At 34.4% G+C, this 25,580-nt stretch overlaps 4 protein-coding genes across 9 annotated transcripts in view; 1 reads left to right on the forward strand and 3 right to left on the reverse strand.

Moving 5' to 3' along the window:
* The first annotated feature begins 4,199 nt into the window (after window positions 1-4,199).
* LOC125197512 (protein DETOXIFICATION 43-like) lies at window positions 4,200-7,600 on the forward strand. 3 transcript variants are annotated; one of them, XM_048096268.1, is made up of 13 exons: window positions 4,200-4,277; window positions 4,398-4,465; window positions 5,183-5,274; window positions 5,362-5,875; window positions 5,961-6,096; window positions 6,171-6,267; window positions 6,354-6,454; window positions 6,534-6,697; window positions 6,774-6,845; window positions 6,914-7,030; window positions 7,113-7,208; window positions 7,289-7,410; window positions 7,493-7,600. In XM_048096268.1, exons 3-13 carry the CDS (start codon window positions 5,198-5,200, stop codon window positions 7,539-7,541), a joined length of 1,545 nt encoding a protein of 514 aa, XP_047952225.1. In that variant the 5' UTR covers window positions 4,200-4,277; window positions 4,398-4,465; window positions 5,183-5,197; the 3' UTR covers window positions 7,542-7,600. The 3 variants fall into 3 exon arrangements, with proteins under 3 accessions (XP_047952225.1, XP_047952226.1, XP_047952224.1); XM_048096269.1 differs by having other exon boundaries at window positions 4,201-4,277; window positions 4,398-4,461; XM_048096267.1 differs by lacking the exons at window positions 4,200-4,277; window positions 4,398-4,465 and having other exon boundaries at window positions 4,876-5,274.
* Window positions 7,601-8,134: 534 nt separating this feature from the next.
* LOC125197509 (zinc finger CCCH domain-containing protein 30-like) lies at window positions 8,135-11,871 on the reverse strand. Of its 3 annotated transcripts, none has more exons than XM_048096264.1 (3): window positions 11,704-11,871; window positions 11,551-11,586; window positions 8,135-10,660 (listed from the first exon to the last, which is right to left on the reverse strand). In XM_048096264.1, exon 3 carries the CDS (start codon window positions 10,647-10,649, stop codon window positions 8,454-8,456), a length of 2,196 nt encoding a protein of 731 aa, XP_047952221.1. In that variant the 5' UTR covers window positions 10,650-10,660; window positions 11,551-11,586; window positions 11,704-11,871; the 3' UTR covers window positions 8,135-8,453. The 3 variants fall into 3 exon arrangements, with proteins under 3 accessions (XP_047952221.1, XP_047952223.1, XP_047952222.1); XM_048096266.1 differs by having other exon boundaries at window positions 8,135-9,964; window positions 10,082-10,660; window positions 11,551-11,871; XM_048096265.1 differs by having other exon boundaries at window positions 11,757-11,855.
* Window positions 11,872-15,768: 3,897 nt separating this feature from the next.
* Window positions 15,769-21,641, reverse strand: LOC125191957 (carotenoid 9,10(9',10')-cleavage dioxygenase-like). Of its 2 annotated transcripts, XM_048089399.1 has the most exons (14): window positions 21,352-21,641; window positions 21,216-21,286; window positions 21,090-21,104; window positions 20,892-21,003; window positions 20,356-20,455; window positions 19,985-20,047; window positions 19,502-19,612; window positions 18,466-18,650; window positions 18,055-18,193; window positions 17,065-17,182; window positions 16,888-16,989; window positions 16,509-16,760; window positions 16,171-16,282; window positions 15,769-16,014 (listed from the first exon to the last, which is right to left on the reverse strand). In XM_048089399.1, the coding sequence occupies exons 1-14, from the start codon at window positions 21,553-21,555 to the stop codon at window positions 15,991-15,993; spliced, it is 1,608 nt and encodes a 535-aa protein (XP_047945356.1). In that variant the 5' UTR covers window positions 21,556-21,641; the 3' UTR covers window positions 15,769-15,990. The 2 variants fall into 2 exon arrangements, with proteins under 2 accessions (XP_047945356.1, XP_047945357.1); XM_048089400.1 differs by lacking the exons at window positions 21,090-21,104; window positions 21,216-21,286 and having other exon boundaries at window positions 21,352-21,530.
* An 846-nt stretch (window positions 21,642-22,487) lies between these two features.
* The window catches only part of LOC125195767 (carotenoid 9,10(9',10')-cleavage dioxygenase 1-like), an 8,629-nt gene continuing 5,536 nt past the window's right edge, over window positions 22,488-25,580 (reverse strand). Inside the window, exons 12-14 of the mRNA XM_048093986.1 lie at window positions 23,903-24,154; window positions 23,559-23,670; window positions 22,488-22,778 (exon numbers count right to left, since the gene is read on the reverse strand). Coding sequence (XP_047949943.1) covers window positions 22,749-22,778; window positions 23,559-23,670; window positions 23,903-24,154 — 394 coding nt within the window. The 3' untranslated portion in view covers window positions 22,488-22,748. The remainder of the gene's footprint in view (window positions 22,779-23,558; window positions 23,671-23,902; window positions 24,155-25,580) is intronic.

Consider the following 25,580-nt stretch of genomic DNA (forward strand, 5'->3'; position numbering starts at 1 on the left):
ATTTATTAGTATTAAAAAAAATTAGCTTATTTTTTGTATGTGATAACAGACCTGGCTAAAATATTGCATAATAAAAAAAGGTTCATAGTCATTTTTTTTTAGTGATAATAGACCTAGCTAAAATATTGCTAATAATTCATAGTGTCATATAAAAATGAAAATAGACTATTTTGTCGAATGATCATATGGTACGACATTTTAAAGAACCCTTTCCCATGAGAATTTCTTTTTACATGTAAATGTAACAATGCAATCATATCAAAATACCACCCATTAAAACCCAAAAAAAAGGTTAAGAATGAAATAATTAGTAGTCAGTTATATTTAATCATCTCTCTCTAAGTGTGATCAACAGCTTCTGGTAGAATATTCTTAAGCTTGATAGAACAATTTAGTTGCTGCTTAAAAAGAATTTTTTTACCTAGTGTTTTCGTGATCCTTGTATTAATTATTGATAAACGTTGGCGCACCACTTACCATGTGCTAAGAATGTCGACATTTTAATTTCAATTTGTTGTAGTAATACAAAATTCAACATGATTAATTTATCCACCGCTAGTTATTATAAGTGCCTTAAATATTTTCTTTTAATAAGAACTAATACTTGATTAATTAAACAGGTTATTGAAGTAAGGAGTAATTTTTTTGTCACAAGGTTTGAAATATATTTTCTTGATATATTGTACTTATTTCCAACAAAGTTTAAGCTCTACATTTACTACCGAAACAAATTTGCAACGAAATAAGTAGTACTACTACTTTTTTTACTTACTGATGAAAGTATCATGAGGTCTCGATGATTATTATCTCAGTATATGTAGATAATATTGAGTATGTGTAGCTAGTATTGTAATCTAGGTAATTAAATATATGAATTGCATGAATTAAATTTAAAGGAGTATGTACTACTCCCTCCGTTCCATAGTAATGGAGGCGTTTCTTTTTGGCACGGAGATTAAGAAAAATTGTGTTAGGTGAGTTAAGTAAAGGGAGAATAAAGTGGAAAATGAAAAAGGTAGAGAGATTAAAAGAGAGTAAAGTAGGTGTGGAAAAATGTGTTGACTTTTTACTAAAAAATGAAATAACTCTATTACTATGGAACGTACCAAAATGACAAAATGACTCTATTACTATGTAATGGAGGGAATATTATTCAATGACATGTTGGCAGTTGAATTCTTCACCGTAGAAGAAATGTGTCTAGAATTTATAAATTATGTAAGGTTGTAAAGGTAGAGATAAAATTGTGACATCAATAAAGATAACACTCGCCGTTCCCAAGATAGAGAGTCTCTGGGGATAACTGAGCAATGAGTTATTTAGGATTTTGATGTGATGTTGAAATATAAATAGATGAGTTTAAGCAGTATTTGAGAAAACTTGAGGAAGGTGACCGGCGAAATGGTGGCAATGGCTAAATGAATGAGAAAAAAAGAGAAACATGATTGGAGCATGACAATTTTACCTTTTATTGAATTAAAATAATAAAAATAAAATTAAGGAGTGTGGTCGAGTGGTATGAGACTCGTGCATTCTTAACCAAATGGTCAGGTTATCGATCCCTACCTTTGGGCATGGACCGAGCAGCCTTAAATCCTTGAGTCGGTTGTCCCACCCATCGAGGTACCAACAAATCAGCGGAGTGAATAGTCTTTGGACCTGCTGGTAGATACTCTTGGTAATTACCAAAAAATAATAATAAAAATAAAAATTAATATGCCACATTCTACAGAGTTCATGTGTATATAAATTATAATGCGGGTAGGGGTGGGAATATCGTGTTATTTAGGTCGTTATCGGATCAACTTAAAATGATTTAATTCAATAAGCATAACACCCGAACCCAGCTTATTAAGAAAATTATAAATCCGAACACAAACTAGACCTACTACCTTCGAACACACGATATGATAAGAACACAATAACAACTTGAACCTAATATTACACGATTAAAATCTAATATTACATTATCAAATCTGATTTATTCTTGAACCTAATTTACAAGGACCTGGAGAATAAAACTAATGCATTTTATAAAGAATTAAAATAATTAAGTATTACTCCCTCCGTCCCACTTTAGGAGTCCCAGTTGAGTTTGGCACGAGTTTTAAGAAATGTAAAGGCAAGTTGGTGAAAAAAGATAGTGGAATCTGAGTCCTACCTTTTTAATATTAGTTTTATAATAAAATGTGAGTGGAAAAAGGTTAGTGAAATATGAGGCCTAATACCCATTTATGGAATATTCCAACCGGAACTCCTAAAGTTGGACACCCAAAAATAGTAAAATGGGACTCCTAAAGTGAGACGGAAGGAGTACTATATTTTAACGGGTTACCCAAATCCAACCCGAACCTAACCTAAAATTATCGAGTTCCTAACAAATCAACCTGATAAGGACACGAACACAATAAAGTTTGACTCAAACTCATTGAATTCGTGTGTGTTCATGTCAAATTATCATACCGTGTTTGAAATTATCAGTCCTAAATGTGGGACTCGTATTTGGTACTCCCTTCGTCAACCATTTAAAGACACGTTTTGACTCGACGTGAATTTTAAGAAATGTGAATTTCATTTTTATATATTAATTTTTATACACGGGCTGATTACTTAAAAAAAATTAAATATCACATCGTCCGAAATGATAAAATTTGACTTGATTGATGGAGGGTGTATTACAATTTATCCAAGACTTGTATACAATAACGTGATAGAGCATGATAATTCATAAAATGTGACTTGATGGTGGAGGGTGTATTACAAAAGAGTTGAATACAATAACCGTGATAGAGCGTGATAATTCACACTAGTTATCAAGATCCGGGAAGAAAAGCACCTTTATTCCACTAATTGGTTAGCACTAATTATAGTCTCTTAAATCATGCTTTTTCTCCAACAATATAACAATATAAAATCTTTTAAGGAAGGCCCATTGTTACACTGAACATGTTCGTCAACAATACAGTATCATTTTAAATTTAATTTATGCAGAAGATGGACTTTAAAGATGTTACATTACTGATAATGAAGAGCACATTTCTTAGTAAGGTGTTTACCATTCAATTCAAAGGTACAGTGTTACTCTACTCTTGCTCATGTAATGTAGATGTTACGTCGCTCTAATATATGCTACTCCGTATACACAGAAAAAATTAAAGAGGTATATAATGATGAATGAAATGCTTAAATAAAGTATTAAAGTAACTAAAGATATTGAAATCGATCACATAATGCACAATTTCTGTCCTGGCAAAAAACATTAATTATTGTTATTACTAATTTACTATTATTATTAATAAGATAAAAATTACTCCTCAGAGCAAATATAAAATAATTATAAATCACAAAGTAGAGTAATTAATGTACTCAAATATAGTACATCTTGCAGTAAAGAAAATTGACAGTTAACCAATAAAAATTAGGTAAGTGTAGCTGAAGTAAAGTGGTGGGAATCATACGTGCTCCATATAAGCAAATGGTTGCGAATGAACAATAAAATTTAATTTATAGTATATTTTTTTTTGTCTTTATTCCCGATGTATAACTGGTGGAATTCCACCTCTTTGATATAACCTGGTCAAAGAATGCGTTTTGTTACATAAAATTAAATTTGATTCAGTTGAAAATTTATAATTTTGAGGATAATTACAATATTAGATATGTGCAATTGTTTTCTTACCACTCGATTCAGATCTAGTTCTTCCGAAAATACAAGAATCTCATAATTCCAATATAATAATTCGATGTACTCATGATTAATCACTTTCTTTTATGGTAATACAACTAAGATTTACTATTTCGGTAATTTTATGTTTAATTAATTAAATTGAATGTAGAATGATCTTACATTATATGTGGGTGTGGTTAGCAATCAAATTGGAGTTCTAGCTTTTGCCATGCATCAATCAAGACTTCGAAATTTTATCAAATTAAAAACTAATAGTACTAATTTGCAAATAAAACATGATTAAAATAAATACAAAGAGGATTGTATCATTTGTATATATTATACACACACACACTGACACTCACGTTGGAGATATATTCATAATGCATGCCTGTATATATATTGATTCAACTTCTCTGTGACACAAATATTAGAGAGTGAGACACTTGTGACGTGAATGAATTGATTAAAATAGTAAGGAGAAAAAAAAAGTGTGTAGAAACGTGTATATAAAGGCCGGAGTGGTGGCTTTATGTGTTCATTATTAACAAACTCATAGCAAAACCAAATACTGCTTCAACTGAGAAAAACCAATAGGAGAGATAGAGAGGTGAGAAGGGCATGTTTACTTCATTTTTAACATCAACTTTGATCCCAATTAGTAGTAGTTTTTTCCAGACCTATTTTGCATTATATTTTCAGTCTTACTTCTATATCTCTATCTTGCTAGGTGATCTGCATCATTCAGATACCTAATTTGCTCATTTCATCAAATTCAACCCACTGCTACAACTGTGAGTACGTACATAATGATTTTATTAATTTCCTCCTATATATGCATAATAAAATTTAGTTTATTTTCTGAAATAGTATGAAGTATAGATGGTAATTTATTAATCAATTCATATAAAATCTGAATTCATAACCTATTTAATAAAATTAAAGATGCTAGCTTATGGAATCATGATACTAATTATAGATGTGGTGAATATAATTGATTCGGCTACTAATGGAGGATGAGTAATTTCTCACGGTAGCCCATCTTCACAGCATTCTCTTTCTATCTCTTTCTCCATGCACAGGAATTATTTGAGTACACGTAGGCAGAAGAAATTTTCCTAGACTAGTCCATTTCATAAAAAGGGCATGCAATATATATTATATAAAATTAGCTTTTAATTACTAGCGTATATGAGTGTGTATATCACCACTCAAAAGTAACAATATATGAGTCTTCGACGCTAAAATAAAGGACCAAGATTCTTTATTTTTGAAGCACAACTTTAGTCTTTAATTATGTGATCTAAATTGAATATTTTCATTTGCTTTGGCTGTGTTGCTCTCCACCTTTGTGCATTCACTACTTCTCTCATTTTCAATTTCTTAATTTACTCTTAATAGCTGCATAATTCTAACTAACTTTTGGATCAAGTTTATTTTGATCAATATATAAATTAACTAAACCATATACTATCATGGTATTCTGTATATGTATAATGATTTGAACACATGCAGTTGGAAGAAGTGGAGATGGCTGATCAGAATGCTGACGTGGCTGTCACCGGAAAGTGGAAGTTCCCGGTGTTTGTCTTCTTCCAAGATGCTAGGTTTCCTTTTCTCACTCACTCTCTTCATATATATTAAGTGATATATATGTATATAGCATAATTTATTATGTTTGTTTTGTTGTGTAGGAATGTTTTCAAGAGGGATGAGCTAGGATTGGAGATACTGCGCATCGCCTTCCCGGCCGCCCTAGCACTGGCAGCCGATCCCATTGCATCTCTGATCGACACGGCCTTCATCGGCCACTTAGGTCCCGTGGAAATCGCAGCAGTTGGTGTGTCCATTGCCATCTTCAACCAAGCCTCTAAAGTGGCCATATTCCCACTAGTCAGCATCACCACCTCGTTCGTTGCTCAGGAAGATACCATCAGCAGAATCACCGATGAGCAGCAAGGCCACCTCGACTTGGAGAAGGCACCCGATGCCAAATCCAAGCCTCATGAGGCTATATCAGCAGAGCCTAAGTCCAAGCCTGATGATGCTGTATTGGCTGAAGCTAAGTCCAAGCCAGAGAATAGCGAGCGGCGCCACATCCCTTCAGCATCCACAGCTCTTATTCTTGGTGTAGTGCTGGGCCTCATCCAGACCTCATTCCTTGTCTTCCTAGCAAAACCCCTATTGGCCTTGATGGGCGTCAAGAAGGTTAGTTAGTTAGTTAGTTATAGTTAGTTAGTACTATTAATCATACAAAGTTAAAGAGGAATGATTTGTTGGGTGGAAAAAATAGGGATCTCCAATGCTGGCCCCTGCAGAAAGGTACCTAACCATAAGGTCACTTGGGGCTCCAGCGGTTCTCTTGTCTCTAGCCATGCAAGGCATCTTTCGAGGATTTAAGGATACGAAAACTCCTCTTTATGCCATTGGTAATCATCCATTTCTCTGTTTGTTTTGGTGGATATATCATGTGTTAACTCTTCCTCTTCTTTACTGTCAACAGTTGTAGGTGATCTAACAAACATAATCTTGGACCCCATCTTCATATTTGTGTGTCGTTGGGGCGTCTCCGGTGCTGCCATTGCTCATGTCCTTTCACAGTCAGTTTCACTCTCACTGTACTAACTAGGATGAGTCTTGTTTTTTTCCTAACAAGAAAACATTTTTCTTATTTATATTTGGTCAGGTACTTGATCACTCTGATTCTGTTTTTCAAGCTATCTACACAGATTATGTTATTACCTCCAACCCTCAAAAATCTGCAGTTGAAAAAATTCCTCAAGAATGGCAAGAACTACTACTATATATTGATCGATACGCCTTATTGTGAAAAGGCGCCTTTTAACAGAAGCTTGTCCGACTGCAGGTTCCCTCTTGCTAACAAGAGTGATAGCTGTGACTATCTGTGTGACTTTGGCTGCCTCGTTAGCTGCACGATTCGGCCCCACTCCCATGGCTGCATTCCAGATATGTCTGCAGGTCTGGCTCACTTCTTCACTCCTTGCTGACGGCTTGGCAGTTGCCGGACAGGTTTCTTACCTAAACTGATCAAACGAATCCTCCCGTTTCAAAGGATTAGGAATTAACGGTATATAATGATTTTTAGGCAATCCTTGCTTGTGCATTTGCTGAGAAAGACTATCAGAAAGCAACAGCTGCTGCAACTCGAGTGCTGCAGGTAACATTTTTTTTACTATACGCATCTCAAACAAAGTAACGACATACCAACAACTGTGGTTTTTGCAGATGGGATTCGTGCTTGGGCTCGGCCTTGCTGTCTTCGTTGGAATGGGGCTGCAGTTCGGATCAGGAATATTCTCCAAGGACAAAAGTGTTATTCATATGATCGCCATAGGCATCCCGGTAACTCTAATCAAACCTCCCTAACCTAAACACTACTACTAGTGTTATAGCTTCAGATTATGACTGGTGTTACATCCATCAGTTTGTGGCAGCCACACAGCCTATAAACTCGCTAGCATTCGTTTTCGATGGTGTCAATTTTGGAGCGTCTGACTTTGCATACTCTGCGTACTCCATGGTAACACTAACGCCTAAGAGCTAAGATCAAGATCAACAACTTTTTATTGATTTACACTCTTTCTTTTATCAATTTGCCAGGTGCTTGTCTCCATAGTAAGCATCGGATCATTGGTTCTTCTGTCAAAAACTAACGGTTTCATCGGGATCTGGTTTGCTTTGACCATCTACATGGGACTAAGAACATTTGCCGGGTTTTGGAGGTGAAAAATCTCTGTTTTTTCAGCATGAATATCACACATTCTTTTGCTTGACTGAAAACCAAAGATTTGCTTTTGAATGCAGGATGGGAACAGGAACAGGACCTTGGCGCTTTCTCAAGGGGAGATCGTAGTCATAGAAAATATGATCCTTCAAATGTAATAATACTAATAAAGTGTCTTTGTTCCTCCACCTGTTTTTGTCATTGTTTTTCCAAGTATTTTCTTCATACAACAAACTCGTCTTACCGTGTGTATCAGTTTCATCCTTGTCTCCTCACCTAACATTAAATGATTTTGTAGAAGTATATTGAAGAACTTTAACCAATATTCTAGAAGAAGCCAAGACAAAAATTTTATTGTTTTATCCGAAATTAAACAGGACTAAAGAGAGAGGCTGATATTTCAACCCGATGTAAGGATTCATACCAAGAACCTACACTAAAAATTAATTATGAGACCCCACAAATCGCCATCAAAGATAATGTAATCAACAACAATTGATCCCCACCACCCACCACACCACTCTCCCAAAATTCCAACACAATAAATTTAGTGCACATTACGTCCATCTCCACTTCTAACCTAATAATCCTATGCAACCAATCACAATCAATATATGTGGCATCCATTCACACTCCTTGTCGTAAAACAATTAAAAACAAGATACCTACATAACATTCATGAACTAATCATATTTTGCTTAAAGAATCATGTAAACATGATACATTGAAAATATAAAATTCGTATTAAGCAGAATACAAAGGAACAGGTGCCCAAATTGGGCTGGTTTTGTTTAGTACAGCCCCCATATAACAAATGAAAACTCAGGTAGTAATAATCAATAAATGAGGTGAGTTTTTAGTACATCTTTTTGAATAAGAAAAAAAAATCAGTTTACCAATAAGAACTCCCGAAGCTCATCATTGCTGCTGCTGCTACCTTACGACTTGCACCTTTTTTCGCGAGCCAAAAAAGAGCACAAAAATTTTTATATACTTCCTACCATTTTCTTGTCTAAGTGAGAAAGAATTCATTCTGTTCAGCTAGACTACGAGTTGATCAAGTCGCATCTGATCAAGCCAAGCCCCTAAAACAGTGTGATCCACGGACTCAGTTTGAGGATTTGGTTTCAAACACTCACCGGATGGTGCAGCACCAGAATTTGGGGCTGGTGCTGCGGCCTTGTCCATCATCTCAGGTGGTGATTCTTTGACAAGAGATTGCACCCATGATAAGTCGGGTTCTTCTCCATCAGCTCTGCAATCAAACGAGGATGATCTTTTGAGACCACCTTCATGGTCTGCGCCTACTGACCAATCTACTTTCCCATTGGCCGGTCCCCACTTGGCCCATGCACTTGTGGGAGATCCCACAACAGGGGCACGGTTGGACCCAAGTTCCCGGGAGCTGAGGCTGCGCATCTGCTGCTGCCTCTCGCGCTGAGCAAAAGCTGAGAGACGGGCATTCATGGGGGAAACTGGCTCCAAGCTTCTTGGTGACATCCTTGGAGATGACACACCAAAAGAAGCCTGCAACAAAGGATGTTCAACATTTCTTGGAGAAAAAACATTAGTATTTATGGGTGATAAAATGTTTTGCTGTGGTTGGAACTGATTAAGAGCAGCTGATTTATGTGAAGGAGAATAAACGCCAAAACCCGCTGCCTGGTCAGAAAGTCTTGGAGATGATGCAATCTCAGCAGAAAAAAGCTCTTCAAGATTGGAAGGAGTCAACATTGTCTGGGACCGGCCAGAACCCAGCCTAGCAGAATTGCCTTGTTGTGAAAAGCAGGCCATGTCATTTAAAATAAGCTGCTGGGAATCATAATCCTGCAACATGTTCAGATCCTCAGGTGGAATATCGCGAGCACTTAGGGAAGATCTCAGTCGACTGGATTGCAGATTGCTGCCGGGTAGATTGAGAGTTGGGACATTCTGTTGAGTCCAGGCTCCAGAAGATGAATGAGACATTCCATTTGCAGTAGGCGACATGGTTTGATTGAATGCAGAAGGAGACATCACAGACTGTGATGTCGGGGAGCCAGGCATAAGGCTTAAGGCTGCAGCCATGTCCATGAAGCTTGATGCAGAGGCCACAGATCTTGGAGATGGCACACCAGATCCAGTAGAGACATAGAGAGGACGAAGCTCTTCCTGGGTGTGAGCAAAAAAGCACACCTGTCTGGCACAGCCTGTGCCATCTTTGCACAACCTGGTCCGATACTGAGCAGGGTGCAACCAGCATTCAAACACACCATGAGCATACTCGCACATATCCCCACGCCTACATGCGCCCTTTCGAAAATCAGGGCAAGGGACACAGCTGTAGTGGTACTTCCGCGGGTCTCTTCTGCGAGCATTTTCTCCAGGGTGTACAAAAGGGCATTCAGTCCAATCATGAGAATATGCCCTTGAACACGGCCTGACCTTGAATGAGAACATGCGGAATTCATCAGTTGAGTAGATACTATTTCTAATGTCTGGTAGAGATGGATCCACAGGATATTGTTTCTTCTCTGACACAGAATTAGCAGCAGGATCACCAAACTTAGGAGCTGTGGGAGAAGAAACAGAATCAGAGAGCGAACCCATAGACCTACTTTCAGGTGATGATGACAGTATAGGGGAAGATGCATTTGAACCAGATATGGTGATCCGTAAATTGCACTCACCAACAGACCCATCAGAAATGTTGTTCATGAGCAAGTCCTCAAGAGCAGCTTTAGCTCCAGGAAGTTTTGGAGGAACTACAATCACGTCAACTGGACGCAGGGCACAGGCATCCTCAATATTGGGATCAGCACCAGCAGATAACAGCAACTTTACAACATCAAATGCGTGGACAGAACCTCCAAAAGCTGCACAATGTAGCGCAGTCCACTTGTTGCCGCCACATGATTTATTTAAATCAACTTCAGGCAAAGCCACCAGTAGCTTCAATACATCAACGCTACCATAAGTAGCGGCTACCATCAATGGAGTTCTTTCTTCCTGGCTGATTTGCTTTGAACCTTTCTTGCGAACATACCAAAGTCCAGCCTCATCAACCACAGACAGATCCACCTCTATCAATCTCTTGAAAGATTCAATATCATTGTTGGCAGCAAATTCAAGCAAACTGGAGAGTGAACCCTCAGTCTCTACAGATAAGTTGTTCAAATCCTTCATGTTTGATTGGTTAACAGCTGGCCCTTGAGTTGTACAAGAATTGGAATTTGATTTCTCAAGCCCACTGCACATGCTTCTATCAACTGCAAGACAGCCAATATCATTAACAATATGAAAAAGTTTTAGCAGTAAACTGTTTACAATTTTACCATAGACTAGCAGAAGATTAGTAAAAACGAAATAAGGTTCAAGAAAACCTACAAGAGCAGCTATCATGTAGTTCAACAAAAATCATTATATACCACAAAGGCAAAACGAACAAAATACGCTATCCGCAAAGTAGATTATGATACTATTATCTTTACAAAATTGAAGGACAACCAATTTCATATATCTGTGTAACGCAACTTGAGACAGAAGATCCAGAGAGTTCCATTTATATATGATATGTAGTACTATCTTTAACAAAAAGTGGAGAATTAACAAATCAATGGCAATCCATAAAGCAGCAAGAAGTACATATTAAGCTAGCCACCCAAATGTTATTCCCCATATTAAATACTATAGTAGTCGGGAATAGAATCTACTTTTGCATTTTATTTAAAAAACGAATAATTCCTGTATGTTCAAAAATGATAGCTATACCCAATGAAGAACGAATCTTTATCCCGAATAAACATTACATCATCAGATACATACACCTGCATCCATAATTACTATCCACATAAACCTGACGCGTTTGCAAGTATCCATACAGAAAGATCGCAGATAATGACTACATATCATGTGGCAATATACTCATAAAAATAACCTAAAATACAAATATTTGGTTTCAATGACTAAATTATAAGCGAATCATGTCCAAAAACTCGTGAATAATATGATTTCAATTCGATAACAAATAAAACTGCTGATAAAATGAACAAAATCTCACTTCACAGATGCGCAGATCAGTTAAGAGAGTGAAGTCAACGATTACTGAAGTCCAGTAGCCAAACATTTTAAGAAAGAAGGCAAAATATAATCAACTCACCTACGATCGCAAAAAACCAGAGCTTCCACCGAAGATCTGCAAATAGATCATGTCACACGCTCATCAATCGATCTAACGATCTAAACGAATCAACAAGCAGAAACAACTGAAAAAATCAGAAGCGAAAAGGCGATCTTCATCGCACAGAAGAACCTAGATAAACAAAATCGGAGGAGAAAGGGGAGGTTTCATGAACGGATACATACGGTGGGTGTATATATGTATTGAGTTTTTGGAGTGGAGAGAGGAAAAATCGAGAGAAAGCGAAATGAAGTGAAAGCTTTGTTTGTTCTGCGCGGTGTAGAGAGAGAGAGTGGGGTTTGGGAGCGGTTTTGAAATTGAAATGAAGATGAAAGTCAGATGCAGATGCGAATGCAAATGAAATTACTTTGAAATGCACGCGAAATTATGTGGAAATTGGAGTCAAGTCTGGGTGTGGGACCCATATGGAGAAAGATAAAAGAGGTTTTGGACGGTGTGTGACGTGTTCTGCTTCGGTCTATTTCCACTTTCTATTTTTATCATTTTTCTAATATTATGATAAAATATATGAGTCAATTAAGGCTAATTTTTTGGCATAGAATTTAAATTTGATTCCTAGATTGCTAAGAGTACTCATAAAATAAATTTAATAAATAATTACTCTGATTAGATGAGTCTTCACCCGTCTTCTTTTCATTTTATTTAAATTTTTTAAAGTTTTTATTATGTACTATTTGTATTCATATTGAATGGAAAATGGATGCCTTTGACTTTTAATCCCCTTCCTTTTCAATTTATACATTATTATATTATATAAAATAAAAATTGGAGTTATTTAAATCATATGCTTGATTATCGAGTGTGATTACACTCTTTGCAAATAGAGAAAATGTACTTTTATGAGAAAATATTGAGCCCAAAATTATCTTTTATATGATGATGAATGATCAAAAGGGAAAAGTAGTATTATTTCGGATTTGAAGTAAAATATTATTCTTACAGATTTCATTCACCTTTTTATGGGATTTTGCTTAAAAATAACGTATTGATAGGATAATATATTTAGTTGGATTATATGCATCCAATTAATGGGGGCAGCTTTACAGTTTGGATGAGTTTTTTATGATTAAATGTAAAGATTTAATTAGTTCAAGTGGAAGTAAAGAAAACATGAGCAATTTGAGAAAGATAGTGATTAGTGGTGGCGACATGCTCCTAATTGTCTGTCTTTACTTTATTAATAATAATAACGATAAATTAGCCCCTTTTTCCTGAACGAATTTATTCAAGATTGTAATCTAATTCCTCACTTAAATCAAGAGGATGACAGAATGATTTGATTGAAATTAATTTAAGAGGTGGGCATATGAATTTTCGTGTTGGGTTTGCCGGTGCCCAATTATGCTTAGTGACATGACCCCCGGTTAATTTATTTATGATGATTATAAGTTAATTACCTATTTTATCAACACAATTTTAGGTAATTGGATACGAGTATGAAAGTAGCATAATAAAAATATTCTCCATTCTCGTTAACTATGTTGATTAGGTAATTTGGCCAAAACCGAACTAGATTTAGTGAAATCTTTAGAAATTGATTGATCTTCGTATTTGGCAAATGTATATGTTGAATAAAAAATAATCATATCCCCAAATACATTAGAGTACTCCCTACGTCCTATAAAAATAGTTTTTCTTTTTATATACATTTCATAAAATTAATCCATTTTTATATTTGGTGAAAAAAATTCTACTGCTAACAATATTTTACTACTATTTAATTAATTTTACATTAAAACTGTATCTTCCCCAAAAGTTTTTATTTTTGTAAGAGTAAGACTGAGGAAGTACATTTTGCATCCCATCCAAAAATACCCTATATTGTCTGAACTAGTCTTTTAATCAAAATGGAATGTTGATTCTTTTCATTTTCTAAGTAGAACTCAAACTCAAAATGTGGTTGAATGAAAGGGATCTATCCATTCTTTACTAGAAATTGGGAATTTAGCCTTTGTCACTGAATATGAAACAGTCTTAAATAATTTAAAACATGTTCATTTCCTTTCACTTTGATGATTATCCAAAAAATTAAATTTAATAATTTAATACTTCATTCTGTTATTGTAGCTAAAATTTGATCGAGTTTTATGATTTAAATAAAATTTGTAAAAACAGTTTACGTATGGACAACCGCACTAGTCCGTCAATTGCACACAGGGTGTACTCCAAATCTAGCCAGTCAACTAGTTTTTTATTTTTTTAACTCAAGCTTAACACTGTATTCAATCGAACTATCTAGCCAGTCAACTAGTTGTACACAGGCGGACTCCAAATCGAAGTTTAAAAGCATTTTAATGAAAAATTGAAATGCAGTCGCAGTCATTTTTAAAAAATGATATTGTACGAATAAATACTAGTAAAGTAAGAAAGAGAATGATATAGTAAAAAATATTTCACAATACTATCTCTCTTATTTTATTTTTTCTTCACTTAAATTAAGGTGGAGAAAATAATGTAAGAAAGAAGAATAAAGTATAGGTAAAGAAATTTCTATTTTTAGTATTGAGTCATCTTGAACGGGATAAACTAAAAAAAAAAGTGAGTCGTCTTCGGTGGGATAGATAGAATATTAATTTTCTTAAATGATTGCGAAAAAGAAGTGTGTTAAGACGGAGGGAGTACTACTATTTATTTTTCTTGCTTCATTATCTCTTCATCTATCTTACTTTACTCGCTCTTTTTGATCATAGGTTGAATCAATCATCAGAAGAAGAATAGGCCAAAAATTAAGATACATTCTAGGCTTCATTTAACACACTAAACATTTCTTTCTTAATCTTCGTATCGAAAAAAAATAACTCTATTAAAATAAGGAACGAATGAAGTACTCCACTAAGTTAGTTATTTCCTTTTTGACACTTTTTCTCTTACTTTTTGCATTCATCTTACTTTATAGTCTCCCCTTAATTAATAAAACTCCATTTTCTTAAAATCGTGCCGAAAAATAATGCCTTATTTAGTGAGCGACAAAAGGAGTGTCATATATGAACTAATAATGAAAGTAAGTTATCTTGTTGTAAGTTAAGATTGTCATTAATAGACTACGTATAAAAATTGAAAAAGAAATGTAATGATAAAAAAGCTGTCATTCTTAACTCATAAGTTATAACAATTGGGTAAAAAAGTAGTACTAACATGTTTGGTTGACAGAAAAGTAAAGTTGACAAAAAAAATTATTCCTAAAAAATTAATTTCGGGAATATGATTCCTGGTAACTTTACTTTCCTGTGTATAGAAAATATCAAGATTTTAAATTTATATTTTATTTAAATACCAATCTAAAATATACTTATTATTATAAAATAAAAAATAATAATAATATAATTTTTTTAATAAATTATTAATTACAAATAATAATAATTATATTATTATATTTATTATTACAGTGGATAGTTTAAATATGATTATCCATCATAATATGCAATAATATAATTACAATTATAGTATGAAATATTATACTCATTTATTATAATAATAATAATAATAATAATTAGTATTATAATTATAATATTTACGGATAATATAATTGAATAAATTTAATAAATTAAAATTGCACTATGACTATTGATGATTTATATTTTATAATTATATTTTAATTATCTAATAAATTATTATAAAATATAGTTATGATTATGATAATTTTAATCATAGTTAATTATTATACTGAAATTAAGCATGATTTATAATTTTAAATTATTTTTAAAACATTCTAATTAGTAATAATAATAATAAAAATACACTATATTGCATTAAATATGTAAGAATCTTAAAACTGGAAAAAAGAATACCTAGGAAAAGTTAGGATTCGGAATCCTGGAAACTAGAAAGTTGTACTAACTTTCCTTGTTCTCGAATTCTGATTATTTTCCCAGTTTAATTAAAAACCAAAACAAACACAGAAATTTAAAATTTAAGGAATCAGATTACTTTCTCATACCAACCAAACATGTCATACCAACCAAACATGGCCTAAGGAGATATATAAAATGACTCATACATTTTTCATGGCTTCAAAGGCAAAATAGTCAATTGGATCGAGACACTATAAATGTGGTAGGCAAAATAGTCAATTAGATCGAGAAACTATAAATGTGGTATTTTTCTATGTGGGTCACTGAAACATGATTTTTACTACTTCAAAACTCAAAAATGCAAATTCCATTTTTTAGGGATCAATTTTGATTTTAGAAACTCATAAAAATTAACGTGATAATTGTAAAAATACAGCTTTGGTGAAATATAATATACAAATAAGTCCCCAAGTATTAGTTTAACACTAACACTTGCATGATGCACACTATCTATAATTTATGAATTATTATATACCACCATGCCTCTTTTTAGTGGGAAAAGGCATTGCTATTATTCCATAATAATATCCTCGAAACCTTGTCAGTGCTAAGCCTGTTTCTGAAGTTGCTCCTGTGTCAAAGGATAATCGAGTTTAATGACTACTAATTTATATTCCTTATATATTTAACTTTAGACAAAATAACATTTTGTATGTACCAAACAACATTGGTTATGCATTGGCTTTAAATAACCGAACACTGCAGCGAAAGACGAAGAAGTACCAACCTCAGTTACAAAGAAGGCATGGAAACCATATGGGACTCTTCTGGGGAGTTCCACTGTAGCAACAGGATCAGGCGACATCGTTTTTGCATCGATTATATTCACTTCTGACTTCCTGCATATCTCAAACAATACACTATTTACTCAATCAAAACTAAGATACTCTAGTTGTCTCTCTCACACACAGAGATGCTCATTGTCTTAAATAGTTTCCATTTCAAATATTGCTAGAGTAGAAAGAAATATACTGCAACGCATGCTTCATCTCGAAAATCGAGTGACCTAATTCACACAGAGAAAGACAAGAAATAGATAACAAGTACTGTAGATGGAGAACATACCCAGTGCTCTCATCATGGACAAAGAAAATTAAGTAGCCATCATCTTCCTCACATGTATTATCAGGATTCCTGTGAACAAAGATCGCCTCTGATCCGAATCTCCCAGGTCCGAGATAAAAGATGCCACTAACATTTCCTCCCACTTCAAGCTTTTCCTTTTTTATGTCTGGTTCTGCTTGTAAATCAAATTTTATAATTCCAGTTACCTTAGGATAATGGTCCAATATTGTGCCATATACGTATCTTTGTTTCCTGAATGCACAAAAACACACGCATGACCCTGAGATTCCTGTTCGTCTATGAGTTTTTTGAAACTAGTTTTTTTAATTTATCCAGCCTTAAGTTGAGCCACATGATTGATGAACTTAATAGAGCTTACCTGCCCGTGTAGCGTTCATTCACTACGGGAAAATCTACCGCTGATGCAGATAATCTTTTCTGTGAAGCCTGACCACTTTTAAGGTTGAATCTCATCTCATACCTTACACAAACAGAGTATCACCTTTTAGATAGGAATATATATAAGTACAAATGGATTAGCATGTTGTTCTCTTACAGTTCACATTTAAAATTCTCAAACTTTTCTTTAACAGAGCCGTTGAAAACGTCAAGATCAGCATTCTCAATCCGACAGCTGATAAGAACTACTTCGTCTCCTTCCTCCCAAGCATTTGCTGAAAGTCAAATAGCACATTAATTGTTCAATACAGGAAATCTATAGAAATATCCTATGATGATTATGAGTAATAACAGTTCGTGTTAAAACATTGAACTGCTTGTTATTTTCTGACTCAAGATTATAATGATTGAGATCCAAGGGCCAGTCTAGCCTAGCTTGGTTTCAGGTTGTGAATCATTTAGAGCATCTCCAAGGGAAGGGGTAAATGGAGAGGTAAAGTGAATTAACTACTATATTTACCTGTTCTTTATAAAAATTCATTTTCCAAGAAAGGGGGCATTTAAAAAGGTATTATACCTTCTTCAATTTTAAAAATGTATCTTTACCTCTTTTTGTTTGCCTTTCAATTTACCTTCTTCTCTAGGAGTTCATTACTTTTTAAGAAGATATAATTATCTTTTTGAGAAGGTAAATGAGAAATATACCTTCTCAATGTACCTTCCTCCCTTGGAGATGCTTGGGATGGAAATAACATGTAGGAGCATCAAAGGCCATATTCTTATACCAAGTACAATAAAATATAATGCAAGAAAAATGATTGTGCACCAAGCAAGCAATTGCAGCACTTATTCATCCAATTGTATGAATTGGAACTGTAGAAACCGTATCATGTCCGAACAAAAAAGAAAGAGCTCCGAATAATCATTGGCTTTTCGGAAAATAATGAAATTTTCACATGAAAAGATTCAGTTGATCTATACGAAACTCTCCACCATTTTAAATAACAGGAACATTAATTAAATCAACATTTGGATCTTGCATCACCTTATGAGGTAAAAATGTATGTTTGGCTACCTACGAGCTCAAACTCTGGTAATAACTTGCAGAAAAGGCTTCTTCTAAAGACAAAATAATGAAATAGCTTACCGGTGTGGAAAATGAAGCAATTTGGAAGCTCAAACCACTTTATTAGCATCTCATTTTCAGCATATCGTGGAAGAATCCCAAAACGAGCTTCCTTAGTATGATCATAAGTGTAAACAAGTTTGTTTTCCTTTACCATCTCCTGGAAGAAAATTGATAACCATGACTGCTTCAGTAATTAGGAAACAAATATCAGTGTAACAAATATTCATTAAAACTATATTACTAGTCCACATTCAATACTTGCATGTTACAAAAGTTTAAACTATATCCAACTTACAGGATTGCTTTCAAATAAAATAGAGGTACTGGACCCAAATATGAACTCTTTCTGAAAACAGACTCTGGAAGCAATTACTACACCATGTTTCATGTCAAAGTACGAACAGGGATAACATTGTCTAAGAGCCGCACCTTTGGCATGAAGTATAACGGTAAATCCATAAAAATCGCATAATTTTCGGTGATGGCAAAATCATGCATCATGACTGATTTTGGTATTGTTATCGGCACTGGTTCCTGCATCACACCTTCCTTTGATATGACTCGGTATGTGATATATGGTGGTGTCTGAGAATATCCAAAGGTAAACATTTCCCCTGTACAAAAAGTTTTTGAAAGAAAACTTACTTTCGCCAACAAGAAAGAAATTTTATTAACTTTGTTCTCAAGATGAAAGAAATAGAACATAAACATTAGTGTCAACTCAAACAAGGCTGCTGCTGAGAGTTGTGTATGCTACTTCCTTGGTTCATAATATCTTTGCTAATTGTTATAGTTCGAGTAGTTAGCAATAACATCAATTGTAGAACAAATATAGTTGTGAAAATTTCTAGGTCATCTCCTAGTCCTTTTTTGCTTATTAAGGTAGTCATGACAAAAGGAATCAATAAGGTTCCAGGATTGTCCATGTTACAGATGAATGAAATTATCAAGTTTGTCATTGATAACATGCAACACCAAGTTGATATAATAAAAAAAAACTACTACTAATGGAAAAAGGCATATTTGTTGTAAGGTTGCAAAGATAGTCATAAAAAATAATTCAATTTATACTGCTGTATGACTAACACTTGCCTTATTATCATAAAATCAAAGTTTACTTGCTATTGGGTGAGGAAGTCTAGGTGCAGGCATACTAGAGTATGTAAATTGACATCATTAACATCTAGTATTAATTACTTATCAGCATATGCTTTTTCATAGTTACAGCTATTCTGTTATGTGCATGTATTTCATGCCTGTGGCAACTTTAGCTACTTCATAGTTACAGCAGAAGTATGTTTTGCAGCTAGATAGAAATAACAAGGTAGTAGTGACAACAGAAAAAGGACAAGTGAAAAGGTGATAAATCAACCCCAAATCAAATCACAAATCACTGAAGAGAGAAATATATCTTGTAAAGTATTAATTTTACTGCCGTGTTTATATTGACATTCATTAATCATACCGGTGAGGGGATCCACCTTAGGATGGGCAGTAAAAGAATGTGACAGTCTTTTGTCGTAATCCATCATGCCAATGGTCTGCAGGTCTCCATCTTCCAAAACTCTCATAACATCTATTCGACAAATAGAAAACATGTGCTGCATTAGATCCATCTGAATTCTACACACGAGCATGCAATCGCATACACAAAAACTATTAGAACTGTATTAAGAGCGCCCTGTTTCGTGGAAATAGTGAAGCCATAGTACATCCCCATGCAAAGTAGGTGGACCTTACTTGTCAGATAAAAGATAAAGATATTACATGAGTATTATAATTGCTTTGGTAAAAATTGGACAATTTTGTAAGCTAAATACCAACTAAGGGAAGTCAATGGAGATAGGTAAGGAGACAAGGTGCAAACATGGGTTTCATTGAACAATATATAATCCACAACAAGAAACATAGTTCTAGAATTAACATGAGAAAGAATGAGCTAACTTACATGGTTTATCTGCCTCACCAAGCACCAAAAGCTTCCCATGATGATATACTAGAGCTGTATTAGCTGAATAAACAACCCCATTATAGTCAAGTCAATCATGGCCCACGTGATAGATGAACAACCAGCTGAAGTTTTTTGTCATTTTATGGATTAATAAACTTAATACCAAGAAATGTGAACAGTCGAAATGCAACCGACAAAAGATTAGGACTTTGCTATGCCATCACATTCATATAATTGTCTGACTGATCTCTTACATAATCTAAAAATTTAATGCAATTATAACTAAAACTAATAGTGTATGGGTTCAGCTAGCTGTTGTTAGCGATAGATATAGAATTATATGGCAGTAAAGCACCAAAAATTCCCACCTGTGCCATTTCCATAGGAAGCATCAAGTACTTTGAGTTTTGTCCTTAGCATATGCATAGTACCCATGATAAGTCCAAAAATCCCTCTCAAGTCACCAAGCTGCTTGTCAAGTTGGAATGGTAAGGGGCCAAAGAATAAGACATGAAATACATAGCATATTTTGAAGCAAACACTTGTTTGCTCATGAAAAGTTATGTGACTACACATGAATACATTTTGTTGATGAAAATTCAAGTACGTCCTTTTTCCTAAGTAGTCTTCTGAAGCCAAATGAATTATGGCTCAAACTATTGACATCAAGTGAAGCACCTAAACCTACTAGAACGATTGAAGTAATTTAGGGATCTCCAATTCAATGTACGGTTCCATGTATTTTTGCATTTATGTAAAGCAACTGCAATTGTTATTTACTCTAATGGCAGGAATTGAATAAAATCACTCTGCTTCACCATTTTATGAGTGCCATTTGGAATAAGAAAAGATAAAAATGAGTTTAAGATAGAGAAGCACATAATAATATGTAATCTACGCATACTTTCACAAATTTTGCTCCCCCATAAATCTCTTCTTGTTTGAGCCGTGACGTCTTCACAAAGCGGGAGACATAGGTTGCTTTCCCATTTTTTATGCGCACACCATGAACCATTCTGCAGCCAGTTAAACAAAAATCAAAACATAAGAATCGATCATAACATTAAGAATGTTGAAGATGTGCCTCCTCGCAAGTACACACCCGTCACCATCAAACCTGCAGAAAATTAAACAAGCAATTACAAACTCAATCAAATTAGGTTGCCAAATTCGAGATGTATCACAATTGTGAGTAAGAAGAAGACAATAGATAGAGCAAAGCGATTACCAGTGATATCCAGCAACCGGAGCAAACCTCGGGTTCGGACCTACCCTGACGATCTCACCGTTTAGGCATTCCTGCAGCAACCAATTATGTCCCTCAAATAAATTGAAATTGATAAAGGAAAATCGAAGGCGCTCACCGGAAGATCTCCTTTGACGGCGAGGTCGGAGAGAGGATGAGTCTCATCGACGGGGGCGAAGTTACCGGAGAGACAGGGAGAGTGGTGCTTAGAATCGGGAATCAGCTTGACGAATGCCCATTCCAACCAGTCAATTGCCGAGGAAATAAGGCCGGTTTTGGGGTCCGGTCGCACCAGCACAGCGCCGCCGCTAGTTCTGTCCATGTTGTGGAGGTAAGGTGAGGTGTAGGAGTGGGTATTAATGGCGGGTAAAGAGTAGGAGAAGTAGTTGTTTGTTACAGTATAGGAGCGGGAAAATTGCTTATCCTATACTATATCATTCATAGGAATAGGAGTATATAAAAATTAAGCAATAAAATACTCCGTTTATAGAGTTCTGGTTAATAAACAGCTTATGAATTAAATGTAAGTATGTAACGTAGATCATAGTAGCCTTGTGACTTATTAAAAAAAGGCGGCGGGATTAATTAATAGTATCAGCTGACTTGATATGTAGGAACTATAAAGGTATGCTACCATTTAGTAATTTGTGGAGTATTGTAGTAAGATACTTATGAGAATATTAAATTGTTTGGTGTAATATAACTTAGTTTGCCGCCACATCACATTTTTAAGGTTGACGTGACGCGTTTTCCTTTTTAGTTTGTCCCAAGTAAGATGATACGTTTTCTTTTATATAACTTTCACTCTTCAATTAATACACTCAACCATTTTTTCTCATCTTTATTAAAATATTTATTTTTCTTTCTCTCTCCATTTTAATACTTTCAACTATCTTTTTTTCTTTTCAGTTAAACACATTAACCAATAACTTTTAAAATTTCATGCCAGCTAAAGAATGTGCTCCAGTATAATGCATATTGGTAATTAGGCGAGGATAAGATACTTTAGAAAATTTTAATTATATTTGTCGAAATAGTTGTAATTACAGATGATAATAAATTAGATATTTTACGAATATTATTAAAATTTTGACATTCTTTTGGTTCAAATTAACTAGTTCCGATAATTGTTCATATCTCAGCATGGACCATTCATAGTCTCTTCTAGAATACCACGACGAACATTTTAATCAATATTGTGAAACCTGTCACAATTTTACTAATTCATTATATTTTAATTAAATACTACCAGTATTTAAAAAGAACATTTTATTTTTATTTTTTCATTCTCATTAAGTAAACACCAAGGAATGGTACTATTAATTATACACACAACATTATTCTCTCCTCTTTGTTTAACATCATATGATTCAAATCCCTTTCCAAAGTTACAGTAATATTATACAACTTTAATAAAATGTGTTGGTGTTTTTTATTGCAACAGTGAATGAGTGACTGCAGATAATACTTCCACTCCCATATCTGTTTTGAGGATCAAGAATCGTCCTAATCTCATCACAGCTTTGCCTGTTCTTGAAGTTGTTCCTGTTCAAAGGATTCTCAACTTTAGTTGTAACAATGGTAATACACAAAAAAAAGGGCCCAATTTGCAAAAACAAACTACTGTTAACTTCAAACTTTTAAAGCAAACATTGTATGGTTATAACTTATAGTGCATATTCCTACATAAATGATGTAAATTGACTTCAAAAGTCCTATTTCATCTCTCATAATAATGTAAGAAGTGAAAGAGAAACACCTATGTACTTATTTTTTGGCATTTTTTGTAACAAGTTATTCTACTTAAGATATAAATTTGAAGAAAGGATGCACCGACCTCGTTCACAAAGAAGGCATGGAAACCATATGGAACTCTTCTAGGAAGTTCAACCACAGCAACAGGATCGGGCGACATTGTTTTTGCATCAATTACATTCACCGCTGATTTCCTGTAGATTATAATTAACCAAGGATCTAATCAGGTTATCCCGTGTAATCGATATTAAGATACTCAAATAACTATTCTAATCCCAAAGAGATTAATCTGAGTAATTCAGTAGCTTGTATGGTAACTTCAAAGTCCAAAGAGATCTCAATCAGTTTCTGCAAAATAGTAGTCGATGGAGCAGTAGGATGACCTACATCTTGACATATACTAATATCAAGTGAAAGAGACCATACCCAGTGTTTTCATCAAAAAGTCCTATTTCATCTCTCATAATAATGTAAGAAGTGAAAGAGAAACACCTATGTACTTATTTTTTGGCATTTTTTGTAACAAGTTATTCTACTTAAGATATAAATTTGAAGAAAGGATGCACCGACCTCGTTCACAAAGAAGGCATGGAAACCATATGGAACTCTTCTAGGAAGTTCAACCACAGCAACAGGATCGGGCGACATTGTTTTTGCATCAATTACATTCACCGCTGATTTCCTGTAGATTATAATTAACCAAGGATCTAATCAGGTTATCCCGTGTAATCGATATTAAGATACTCAAATAACTATTCTAATCCCAAAGAGATTAATCTGAGTAATTCAGTAGCTTGTATGGTAACTTCAAAGTCCAAAGAGATCTCAATCAGTTTCTGCAAAATAGTAGTCGATGGAGCAGTAGGATGACCTACATCTTGACATATACTAATATCAAGTGAAAGAGACCATACCCAGTGTTTTCATCATGGACAAAGAAAATCAAGTAGCCATCATCTTCTTCGGATGCAGTGCCAGGCTCCCGAGGGATAAAGACAGCCTCTGATCCAAATCTTCCAGGTCCAAGATCAAAGAGACCACTAACATTCCCTCCAACTTCAATCTTTTCCTTTCCAATCTCTGGTTCAGCATGTAAATCAAACTTCACAATTCCAGTTACCTTAGCAATACTGTCCAGCACCGTCCCATATACATATCGTTGTTTCCTGCACCCATAGAAAAATTTTGATTCTCCTGATAGAATACAATGAAATATTTTTCACAAGCAAACATAAACATACAATTCAGGACTAATTTATCTAATTTCTGAAGAATATGCACATGAAAACACACTGGATCATTCATAACCAATATCGTGGAAATGTTAGGCGTTCCAGACTGTTTTATGCAACTAACAAAAATGGGAAGTGCAACACACATATAGTACATATTTTTAAGTTTTAAATTTATACATATGTATAAAAAGGAGAAATCGTATATAAAATAAATAATTTGGAAAATTTTAGATACGAAAGGATTCTTATCTTATATACTAACATAAATAAAAAATATAGATATACTAAACATTCCTTAAATTGAAAATAGGAATGTACTATATCCTAGGTACATCAAAATTTGTAAGACTACACATTTTATGTATTTGTAATACTTGATTTAGTTCTCTTTTTTGAATATTCCGCCTCAAATTCAGCCTAATTGACAAGCTTCATTCAATTTTATCTTCCAAAGTAGTTTTGTTGAAGTTAATAAACAATATTACCTTCCAGTGTAGCTTTCGTTAACCCTGGGAAAATCAACGGACGACTCAGATAACTTTTTCTGAGAAGCCAAACCATTTTTGAGGTTGAATCTCATCTCGTACCTGAAGAAATATAGTATCACCTTCGCTATAAAGTGAGACGTGTGCATACATGTATCAGTATGGATCTTACAGTTCATTTGGGAAATTCTCAAGCTTTTCTTTTACAACGCCATTGACCATGTCAAGATCAAGATTTTGAAGTCGGCAAGTGATCAGAACAACTTCATCTCCTTCCTCCCAAGCATTTGCTGACAAGAAGTTTACATACATCACTTGTCTAAAATTTGATTACTGAAATATATTATTATGCTCATATGACCTTGAACTCATAGTTCTATGAGTAAATCCAAAAACATAAGTCTCCAACTATTTAGTTAGGAATTTTAGGAAATGAATCTTGCTCCAACAAGAAAAGTGAAAGCAGCTTCATGTAAATCTGAGGCTCTATTTGAGATTCATGATCAGTCATCGAGAAATCAACAGCATTTATAATTTATTATGATCAAGCTTACTTTAATTACCTTGGCTCTGTTTGAAGTATGAAGATAAGTGTTTAACGTTTGTGGAACTGTGCGCTATAGATTACAGAGGTATAACCAAATTTGAGAATCTAAGACATAAGGGTTGAGTTGCTCACCATTATGAAATATGAAGCAATTTGGAAGCTCAAACCACCTGATTAGCATCTCATTTGTAGCATATCGTGGAAGAACTCCAAAACGGGCTTTCTTAGTAGGATCAAAAGTATAAATGAACTTCTTTTCCTTCACCATCTCCTGCAAGTGTAATAATTCAGAGTTTAAGAGGTTGACCAACAATTTGCCTCAGTA

The sequence above is a fragment of the Salvia hispanica genome, chromosome 6 (genome assembly GCF_023119035.1).
Source record: "Salvia hispanica cultivar TCC Black 2014 chromosome 6, UniMelb_Shisp_WGS_1.0, whole genome shotgun sequence".
NCBI classification, from domain to species: Eukaryota; Viridiplantae; Streptophyta; class Magnoliopsida; order Lamiales; family Lamiaceae; genus Salvia; species Salvia hispanica.

Bases quoted from the DNA above. Each gene is read 5' to 3' on its own strand.
- LOC125197509 (XM_048096264.1), bottom strand. From the start codon at position 10,649: ATGTGCAGTGGGCTTGAGAAATCAAATTCCAATTCTTGTACAACTCAA.
- LOC125191957 (XM_048089399.1), bottom strand. From the start codon at position 21,555: ATGGACAGAACTAGCGGCGGCGCTGTGCTGGTGCGACCGGACCCCAAA. The intron at 20,456-20,891 runs GTATGCGTAGAT...CTTGACAAGCAG, and splicing joins GGGGAGCAAAATTTGTGAAA to CTTGGTGACTTGAGAGGGAT. The intron at 18,651-19,501 runs GTATGATTAATG...CTTTTTGTACAG, and splicing joins TAAGGTGGATCCCCTCACCG to GGGAAATGTTTACCTTTGGA.
- LOC125197512 (XM_048096267.1), top strand. From the start codon at position 5,177: ATGCAGTTGGAAGAAGTGGAGATGGCTGATCAGAATGCTGACGTGGCT. The intron at 6,097-6,170 runs GTAATCATCCAT...TACTGTCAACAG, and splicing joins AACTCCTCTTTATGCCATTG to TTGTAGGTGATCTAACAAAC. The intron at 6,268-6,353 runs GTCAGTTTCACT...ATATTTGGTCAG, and splicing joins ATTGCTCATGTCCTTTCACA to GTACTTGATCACTCTGATTC.